The 9,913-nt window shown below is 36.7% G+C and overlaps 1 protein-coding gene across 1 annotated transcript; it reads left to right on the forward strand.

Annotated features, from left to right (window-relative positions):
• Window positions 1–4,834: 4,834 nt before the first annotated feature.
• Window positions 4,835–9,173, forward strand: LOC111381848 (uncharacterized protein At5g49945-like). Its single transcript, XM_023005696.1, has 3 exons — window positions 4,835–5,967; window positions 8,340–8,543; window positions 8,626–9,173. The coding sequence occupies exons 1-3, from the start codon at window positions 4,873–4,875 to the stop codon at window positions 8,854–8,856; spliced, it is 1,530 nt and encodes a 509-aa protein (XP_022861464.1). The 5' UTR covers window positions 4,835–4,872; the 3' UTR covers window positions 8,857–9,173.
• The last annotated feature ends 740 nt before the right edge of the window (window positions 9,174–9,913 follow it).

The following is a 9,913-nucleotide window of genomic DNA, read 5'->3' on the forward strand; positions in this document are numbered from 1 at the left end:
GGTCTGAAAGACGTGCAGAGGCGTATCCTCCCCTAACTACACTTTTTTCCACAAGAAGTACAACCCCACTTGCTGGCTCCACCCATTTGGCAGAACATGGGTCGGTGACAACATAAAATTCCTAAGCACAGTCCTAAAGAAGGGGTGCAGAGGAAGAGGCATACCTGCTTTGAATAGGTATTCACTAACAGCCATACATCTGTACCTTGGAAAACAAGCCCTTTCGTGGGTCTCGAGGACTAACATCTCCACGTAATAGGGGATGCAATACTTCTCCCTAATTTCCTTCAACTTCTTCAAGGTCATGTTTGATGCTATCCTAATAGCCCCCATTCTTTTTCATAATCTATAGGCTCTTCGGCCATTGCATAATACTCCATCTCAGAGTCCCTACTCAGAACAGCCCCCACCCAACCTAACAATGGTCACCAATTCCCTACTCGAAGTGGACTCCATATTAAAAATTGGAAAATCGACAAGATCACAAAAGAAATGATTCTTGCAAAAAATACCTACGGGAATGAATAACAAACGAGGAACTGTGAAATGCCGGAGTTTGAAATTGGAGCAAGACTTTGGACGCCGAAAACAACGAAATGCATAAAACACAGAAAGCAAACGGTGAAGAAGGGTTCAAAATAGAAGTCTTTGGCCTTTTATAGGAAACCAAGTCGAACCCCAGCCCATAAATCTCAGCCCTCCAATTCTCGGTTAAATCTGACGCGTAGAATTCAAGTAGTTTTAAAATCTACGCCTCAGATTCAAGCGTGTTCCTCACGCGCCTCTTCAAACGTGTCTCCTTTTAGAAGGCCCAGTTGTAGCCATCATTGCACATTCAATGCAGTAGCTGTACATGCCATGGAAGTCGAAGCGGCTCGACTACCTCTTCTTGGTAACACGCGCAAAACATCAAATCATTGACACAAACATCGAAGACAATCATAACTCTTCACAAGCCTCGGTAGGCTCGATCTACTCACCACCTCAGCTTCTTCTCCTGCTTATTTGCAGTTTAACCACATCTTCACAGCCTTGGCTGGTTCGATCCACTCACCGCCTTAGCTCTCTTCTGCTTCTTCGTAGTTCAGCCATATCTTCACAGCCTTGGCAGGTTCGATCTATTCACCGCTTCAGCTCTTTTCTGCTTCTTCGCAATTCAACCATATCTTCGTAGCCTCGGGTAGTTCAATCCACTCACCGCCTCGGCTTTCTTTCGCTTCTTCGCAGTTCTGCCATATCTTCACAACCTCGGCCTCTTCGTCACCTTTTCCAATCACAGCGACACCACCACTTTCAACTCCAACCATGATATAAATATCTATACTTGGACTTGGGAGACTATTAGTTGAGGCACAAAAATTCTTTCAGTTAGTTGAGGTATAAAAATTCTTTCAATTCTTACCTCACACGCTTCACCACAATAAAAGTCCACGCATTACATAAATGACTATACTTGAACTTGGGGGACTATTGTTATGTGTTGACACAGGTCGACCTCTTGGGGCCCATGACCCACTTATATCGAACCACGTGCCATCTTATCTAAGGCCAACAGAGGTAGACCAGCCTATTATAACCACGCCCATGATGTGGCCCAAGTGTTGACGCCGAAGTGAATATGCAATGTGGTCTCCTAGCCGAGGCCCATCACTCGAAGGCCCCATCCTATCCGAGGCCCTGAGGCTCTAAACGACAGTCCATCCCAGAGATTCGGTCTTACACAATGATCCTTCCTGATGGATTGATGGGACACCTATCATAGAATGCAAGTGTCTTGTCTCGTCAATGTAATGGCGGAGCCGTCGACTAATAAATGTGTAGCAGGTTAGGAAGTCAAATGTGATACCTATAATTTGACATGTAAACTTACGAGATGAAGCCACGTGTACTCCCAACCAAGGGCCATGATCTAAGTTGTAATACTATAAATACTCCCCATGTATATCTCACAAGGGTAATGCAAAATTCAACACATGAACAAATGCAACATTCTTTACATTTTACTCTCTTGCAACATACATGAATTCATACGCGTTTTCTACAAACATCGATTGGTAATTATTGTACAATCGTTATGCAAACATCTCGCCGGATTCCAAACGTTTTCGTCCCGCACCTTTGAGTCGCTCCCACGTCCCTTTTTACTACTAGTTCTAGCGTGTTGGACTAGGCTCACGTGTACGCAGGTAAGTCCAGTATCTGTTGGCAACATTTTTGGGGTCAACACTTTATACTAAACAAGAATACAATCAACGAAGGACAAATCAACTCGGCAGCAAACAAAAATTATGCATGAAGCGACATTATTTGTTATTTTTAGGCATAAAGCAACAAGAGCTACGCTCTATTTCATTGAGACGTCGTTAAAAATATATATAATAATTAAACTACTACTGAGAGCAAATACATTACTCAAATTGAAATCATAAATAATTAAGGCTATGTTTGATAGGAAACGAATTCCGTGGAATTTGAAAAATATTTGAACATTTTCCACTTTTTTGATGTTTGATACCACAAAATCTTCCATGGAATTCCTTTTCTTGGTTTTGATGCCACCTACACATATTCTAGCTTTTTGATGAAAATGATGGTGAGAATTCATTTTCTAGTATACTGTAGCAATATTATTATTATTATTATTATTATTATTATTATTATTATTATTATTAATTTTTATTTTTTTTGGCAATGAAAACAAATTCTAAAAATTATTGTAAATTTTTTTCTTTAATTGACAATTTTTATGTAAAACAAAGCCAAACGAATACCAAAAGAAAGATAATTTTCTTGAATTTCTTAAAAAATTTTTGGCAATGGAAACAAATTTAATCCCCAATACGAGTAAAATCTATCCCTTTAATTCACAATTTTCATGTAAAATAAAGTCAAACGAACAACAAAAAACACTTTTATTTCTATATTTTTCACATGAAAAATTATACAAATCAAACACAATAATTTTCAATTTCCAGAAAAATAATTTATAGGTAATTCAATTCCCTGAAATTCATTTTCAATTCAATTCAATTCCATCTTTACAATCAAATGGACCCTAAGTTATTTGTTCAAATGATTACTGAATTTAGGTCTATATCTTTGATTGCTCACTGAAGTTTAAAATGTCGAATTTTGTTCATTGAACTTAAGTTTATATCTTTAATTGCTCACTAAAATTTGAAATGTCGAGTTTTTACTGTTAAACTGTGAAAAATATCGTATATTACTCACTAGCATAACTTTCGTATCAAACTTCTAATGCAATTGGTGACATGGCTGACGGAATGCACATGTGGCGCCCCGCCACATCATTAAACCTTGAGATGGTCGAATTTTGGCTACTATGTCTTGAAAAATATCTTCTATTGCTCAATGAACTTTGAGATGGTCGAATTTTGGCCACTAAACTTTGAAAAATGTCTTCTATTGCTCAATATAAATTTGGATTTAACCACATGTCTGTACGATAAAATATTTTACACGTAAACTCAAATTTTTTTCAAACTTTTTAACCATATATTCTCAAAAAATCATTAAGTTTAGAACACTTTAAAAAAAAAAATAATGACCATCAAACGGGGGGCTAAAATTCGTTGTTAAAACAATTAGGTTTTAATTTAATTTTTATGATAAATATATCGTGCTTTTCATTAAATAATAGTCACTTCCTTTACACAAACTTTGCAAGCATTAACCATACAACTAGGAATGAATACTCAATTGTTATATTTAAATTTAATTCATTCATCATAATATTTTAATTTTACAACGAAACACAAATGAAAAACTCGACCATACTCACCCAGTTTTTAACAATAAATTTTAATTAAATTCAAATTTATTGTGAGCCGTAGAAGATATTTTTCAAATTTTTGTGATAAAAACTCGTAAGGGGGTCAAATTTTGGTTACTGAGCTTTGAGATGGTTCAATATGGCAACTAAAATTTGAGGTCGAGTTTTTAAATAGTTATTTTTTAGAGAATCTATGATTAAAAAGTTAGGAAAAAAATTGAGTTTACATGTAAAATATTTTATTGTATAGATGTGTAGTTAAATCCAAATTTATATTGAGTAATAAAAGACGTTTTTCAAAATTTAGTGGCCAAAGTTTAACGTTTTTCAAAATCCAGTGGCCAAAATTTGACCACTTCAAAGTTCAGTGAGCAATAAAAAATATTTTTCAAAGTTTAGTGACTAAAATTCGACCATCTCAAAGTTTAATTGTGTGATGGGGTGTCATGTGTGCATTCCGTCAGTCACGTTACCAATTCCATTAGAGGTTTGAGATGGGAGTTATGTAATGAGTAATGTAAAATATTTTTCAAAGTTCAGTAGTTAAAACTCGATATTTTAAATTTTAATGAGTAATCGGAAACATGAACCTAAATTTAGTGACCAAAACTTAACATTCTAAACTTCAATAAGAAATTGAAGATATGGATGTAAATTTAGTTGCCATTAGAAGAATTAAATTTAAATATTTGGATAACATCACAATCAACAGCACCTATAAACAACTTAAGTTCTCATGCAAATAGAAGTGCAATAGTCTTCGCGTCCTTTGATGAATAACTTCATTTTTTATCACGAGATTCGTCCCAACACCAGTATAACCATCTTCGATTATTAGGGTTGTGACAACGTGAAGAGTCGAATTTTAACTGAGACAAGTTAGGTTTGTGTAATAAGTCCGGCAACAATGATTATATTGAAAGAGAATGGTAAATAGGGCGATCATATTGAAACAAAAATATAGGTCATGTGGTCAAATTGAAAGAAATAGAAAGTTTGGTGACCTTTAAGAGAAGTTAACTTTTTCTTAGGCGTCACCCTCAAAAACTGACACTAATCAATCAATCAAGAATTCAACAATGGCGAAACGATCTTCTTCTTCATCATCTCTCCTCATCTCTCCAATCTCTCTCTTCCTCCCAAGGGGCGACATTCTTCTTTACCTAATTGCCATTCTCTCCCTCTTTTCCCTACTTGTTCACATCCTCTCCGCCTCCCCCACAACCGCCCAATCCCACTTTGAAGGCTTCGACGCCGATGAAGATGAAGATTTCGTCCTCGATGAATCAAACGATGCCGTTGATCCCCCTCTTCGCTCAACACCACCACCTCCCATTTCTCTTTCCCAACCAACGTCTGAGTCACACCACGGTCCTCCTGATTCCGATTCGCATTTCATAATTAATTCTCCATCATCGGATCCGGATCCGGATCCGAATCCGAGTAAGAAGTCTGCCTCTACGTCTTTTGATCACTGGGATGAAGATGAATTCGAGGGTGTTCCTCAACATTTAACCCCTCAAACTCCCGTAATTACGGAATCTGCCACTGGATCGGAATCTGATCTGAGTTTGTCTAAACCCGAAGAACCGGAAGTTGTGGTTCCAAGGAAGCTGACTTCGTATTATGTGGAGATTGCATGTGTTTCGTTCTTGATTATGTTTACAGTCAATTACTTTACAGGGAAGAAAGAGAACGAGAATTTGGCGTTGGCGTGGGCGAGCAAGTTTGCTACCAGGGATTCTATTTTCGATAAGAACTTTAGTTTGTTGGGCGTGGGTGAGACTGATGACTCTCCATTGTTGTTGAAGGAGGGGCAGAATGTTTTTAAGTTTTATGCGAGCGGAAGGAGGTTTTGCTCGGGAGTGCTGGCAACTATGGAGCTGAAGAGTAGACATGATTTGATTTCGAGGTTGTACAACATGGTGGTGCCGTGTAAGGATGAGATTACATTTGAGGTGTACATGAACGATGATGCTATGGATCAGGTAGTTTTCGCATTAGCTAGGAAGAAATTGGCGAAAACAATGCAGAAGGAGGCTGGTGACTTGCAGCGATTTTCAGCTCTAGTGGCACCTCCGAGTGGGAGGAAGTGGGTGGCCGAGGAGTTGCAGGTGGTCTCAGAATCTAAGGAGGTTTCCGGGGATTTGATCACTGATGCTGTGCTTGATCAGGTATGCGTTGACCGGTTTTGATATTACAATGTGCGTATTTATATCCTTTTTGCTTTTGAATGCTTGGATTTTGATTTTGGTTTCTTGTTTTAGGTATTTTGCTTCTCATATGTGTTGATATGCCTTTACCATATAAGTATATTAGGTTGGATATTGGAAATATAGCTGTTTAAACTAGCTGGATATGAAATTACAGTATATTAAAGCAATGGGATTCGGGAATAATGAACGATTAACAAATAAAGGAGAATACTACGGTGTGTACATATGTGTATTTTATATTTTTGAGCTGTTCATCTGACTATGCTACGTTAAGTCTCTAGTAAGAGTTGCATTCATGCCAATAGACTTAAGGTCCTTAAGAATTGTGTACAGTGCTTTGGTGTTGCATTTAAGCGGATGGACCTATATTGCTTTGGGGTAAATGGAGTTTGCAGGAATTAAATGAGACTGTTAGAGTAAGGGAATTTGAAGTCTTGAAATGATTGTTTTTGGAAAAGAAACTCGAGGCCTTAGGCATTCTCAAAAATGCAATATTCTAAATTTCTTAATTCTTCTTTCTCGTCGTTTGGACCTGCAGAGAATCAAGATTGCAGGCACCAATTGTCGGAAAAGATATGTATTGGACATTGGTTATAGGTGAGATGGACATTAAGGAAGTAGCTCAAATTATTTAGGCAAGCTCTTTTGAGCAAGGCCTATAAAATTCTCTCCGAAAAGAAGATTGACTTAAAATTAACACTGATTTTTGAATCTCAATATTGAGGTAATTGACCTAAAGTTGCATGGATTAAAATAATTTACAAAGATTATCTGTCTCTGTGGTTTTACCTAAGGGGATAAGACTTGATGAAGTAGAGCAGAAGCGGAAAATCAAAATTGGGATCAAAGTATTGATCACACAATCTCATTGAGTCTATTTAACTTAATCAATTTCATATCTCTACGTGAATATATCTTAGTTAAACATACTTAAGTTCCGAGAATTCAAATAATGATCGCAATAACTAGCATAAGTATTTCTACGCTTTATACTAATTACTAATTTTTACTACGTGGTCTAAACAAATAATCCGCATCTGTACATAATTATTGTTCACGAAATCAATGAATTAGTGGCCAATTAATCAAAACGTCAAGATTAGAAGTAAAAACAATCCATAAATCCAATTGGAGATTTAAAACTTTTTAATTAAAATTAAGATTTAAAAGTAGGTTTTAATCATTTATCCTAACTAAATACTTAATTACACATTATGGGATAATAAAAATACAAGAAAGAATTAAAGTATATCGCTGGGTATTAAGGAAAAACGAGAAAAAGTTGAAGATCTTGCACCAAGAATCTGCCTCTTTTCATGAAATCCTTGAAACCCTAGCTTGTTGATTGATTCCTCGATTTTTTTCCCCATTTTGGCTTCAATAATATGTGTATAATGAATCCCAAGTCTCGGCTTGAATGTACCCCTGTAATTGTTAGACGAAGATATGTATTTATGGAAAATCCTTGTTCGACTTGATTTCTACCAAATAGCTTAAATTGATTTTTACTAAAGAGTTTAAGAAATAAAAGAAAACAATTTCATTTTTCAATTCAACTCATTTTCTCATGTAACTTCATTCCTTCTTCTTCTAATTTTGCAATTAAGTCATCTTCATTCCAAAATCATTAATAATTGACCCGATGCAAGTGTCAAAGTTTGCAATTTGGTTCCAAACTTTTCAAACGTCGAATTTAACTCCCGAAACTTATGAATTTTTACCTAAATGCTCCATTAATATTTACAATTGATCTCTTGCAATCCGGTTATCTTCAATTGCTTCAAATCAACTCCAATTAAGCTCCAAATAGCCTTTTTTCATATAAATTGTTTCCAAGCTATGATTTTCCTATAATTAACATAATTATACAAATTAAGTAGATAATCGTTCAATTTATATATAATTAATTAAAAATAGAAGTCCGAATAAGCGCATAAAATGTACTTATCATCTACCCTTGTGTTATTGGAAAATACCCATATTACCCTTCCCCTTAACAACTAATAGATGATTAAATAACCCCCTTGTGGCCTGTCAGAGGAGTGGCTTATTATCTCTGTCTAGACTGATGCAAAATGAAGTGAATAGAATTAGCATGTAGCTGTATCCTTGGCACAGAAACAATTGCACTTCCGGTATTCAGCTTATGTGAAAGATAGTTTGCTGACAGAGTTGCAATCTCGATGGGATCATGAAATTGCAGTTTACTCAATATGCATGTGGGAATGGTCGCCATTTTTTAACAAATGCATCACATATTTGCATAATAATATTCTCATATTTGGCAATCAATGTGTGCCATTGTTTTCACTACTCGGAAACCCATGCAGGTCTTTGGTGACAAGGCATTTGAGAAATTTGGACTAGGGATCATCTCTATGCATTTTTCCGATAAATACATGGGCTTAAACAAGAAGATGCTGGTGTTCAAGTTTGCTCTCCCCGATGGTAATCACATGGATGACATGACTCGATTGGTTGCTCTTGTCCCCTATTACATTGACTTAATTGGTCGATACAAGCTCAGTTCACATGTGAGCACAACTATGTAGCTTGACCATTTCAGCATTTTTACGATCCTTCATGGTTTTCTAAACTTTGTCATGTGTACCTCAGGCTCGATCTAAAACTGAAACAGCCAGATTAAAGGTTGCTCAAGAGATTCAAAAGGAACTTCACAACGCCAGGCATGAAGCCTTGCAGAAAAAGAAGGCCGAGCAGAGAAAGAAGTTGGAAGAGGCCGAGGCAAAGCTAAGTGCTGAAGCTCTTCGCAAGAAAGAGGCTAAAGATCGTGCCCGCCAAATGAAGAAGGCCATGCCCAAAATGAAAATGAGTCGAGCTCATTAGATCCTATGTTATCTTATATCCCGGATGCGTCATCCCTCAGTCATCAATTGTCATTTTCTGAAATATGTCTTTTGATTCAGTTCTCTTTCCAAGCAAGGAAGATAGAACTTGTACTGTTTAGGGTTGTTTACCTTGGTCATTGGCAACAGGTAGACTTCATTAAACATTACCACGTTTGTGTGGTTTTTCAATGTAACATTAGTTCTAATATTCAGAAATTGTAGGTTCTCTCTTGGCAAATATATTTGTTGTTGCTGTGAACAATTTTGAAATCAGTGAGAATTAGATCGAATGGAGTAATCCCAGTATTGGGTGTCGCTGAGTTTGTGGTGTGACTGAGATATTTAGGGTGACGGCGAAGACTCCTTATTTTTATATTTTAGTCCAAAATGTGAATAACAGTCTTTTACCTAGATGTTTATGAGCAAACCAAGTATTTGGAATGTAAAACCTGCTGGGACAACGATCCTGCCTCGTTTTGTTAACACCAATTTTTAAGCCTAATGCTCAAATACTAATGAAATCACTCATCATATTGACAAAAAGAATAAGGGACGTTAACTTTTCCAGCTACTAAAGGTCGTGATGAACAAATCGGCAACGTGTAAGCCGAACCAGTCAAAAGCTCAGGTGAAAAGAAAACTGATACCTGAAGTATATGATGGTACTCTTAGTGCACTTTTCGATTTTATAGGTCATACGTTTAGCTGTTGATGGCCTTGCTATATAGAGAGAGGAGTACAATCAAGAACTGATAACCAACCTTTGGACAACCTACTCTACTCCGTCCTTTGGGATCATCAAGGGGGCAGCACAGGTATATTTATATGTTATCCAGCGACTACATCTTTCGGCTTGATCTTAAAATTTGACTAACCTTATGTGGACAAACTTCGCGGAGAAACCCTCAGATTTCGGGGAATTGGATTCTCACAAATATTTGCATTATTAAGTCGGCATTCTCGCTTTTGCGTCGTTCAGGCTTCCTTCTAAGGTGAAAGCTCCCCTACCAATGTATTTTCCTACAATTTCGACAAATCGTTTAGCCCCATTCATC

The sequence above is a fragment of the Olea europaea genome, chromosome 3 (genome assembly GCF_002742605.1).
Source record: "Olea europaea var. sylvestris chromosome 3, O_europaea_v1, whole genome shotgun sequence".
In the NCBI taxonomy this organism is placed as follows: domain Eukaryota; kingdom Viridiplantae; phylum Streptophyta; class Magnoliopsida; order Lamiales; family Oleaceae; genus Olea; species Olea europaea.

What these genes read in the sequence shown, in the direction of transcription:
- LOC111381848 (XM_023005696.1), top strand. Translation starts at nt 4,873, where the DNA reads ATGGCGAAACGATCTTCTTCTTCATCATCTCTCCTCATCTCTCCAATC. An exon ending in CTGATGCTGTGCTTGATCAG is followed by an intron (nt 5,968 to 8,339) that starts GTATGCGTTGAC and finishes AAACCCATGCAG; the next exon opens with GTCTTTGGTGACAAGGCATT. An exon ending in GATACAAGCTCAGTTCACAT is followed by an intron (nt 8,544 to 8,625) that starts GTGAGCACAACT and finishes TGTGTACCTCAG; the next exon opens with GCTCGATCTAAAACTGAAAC.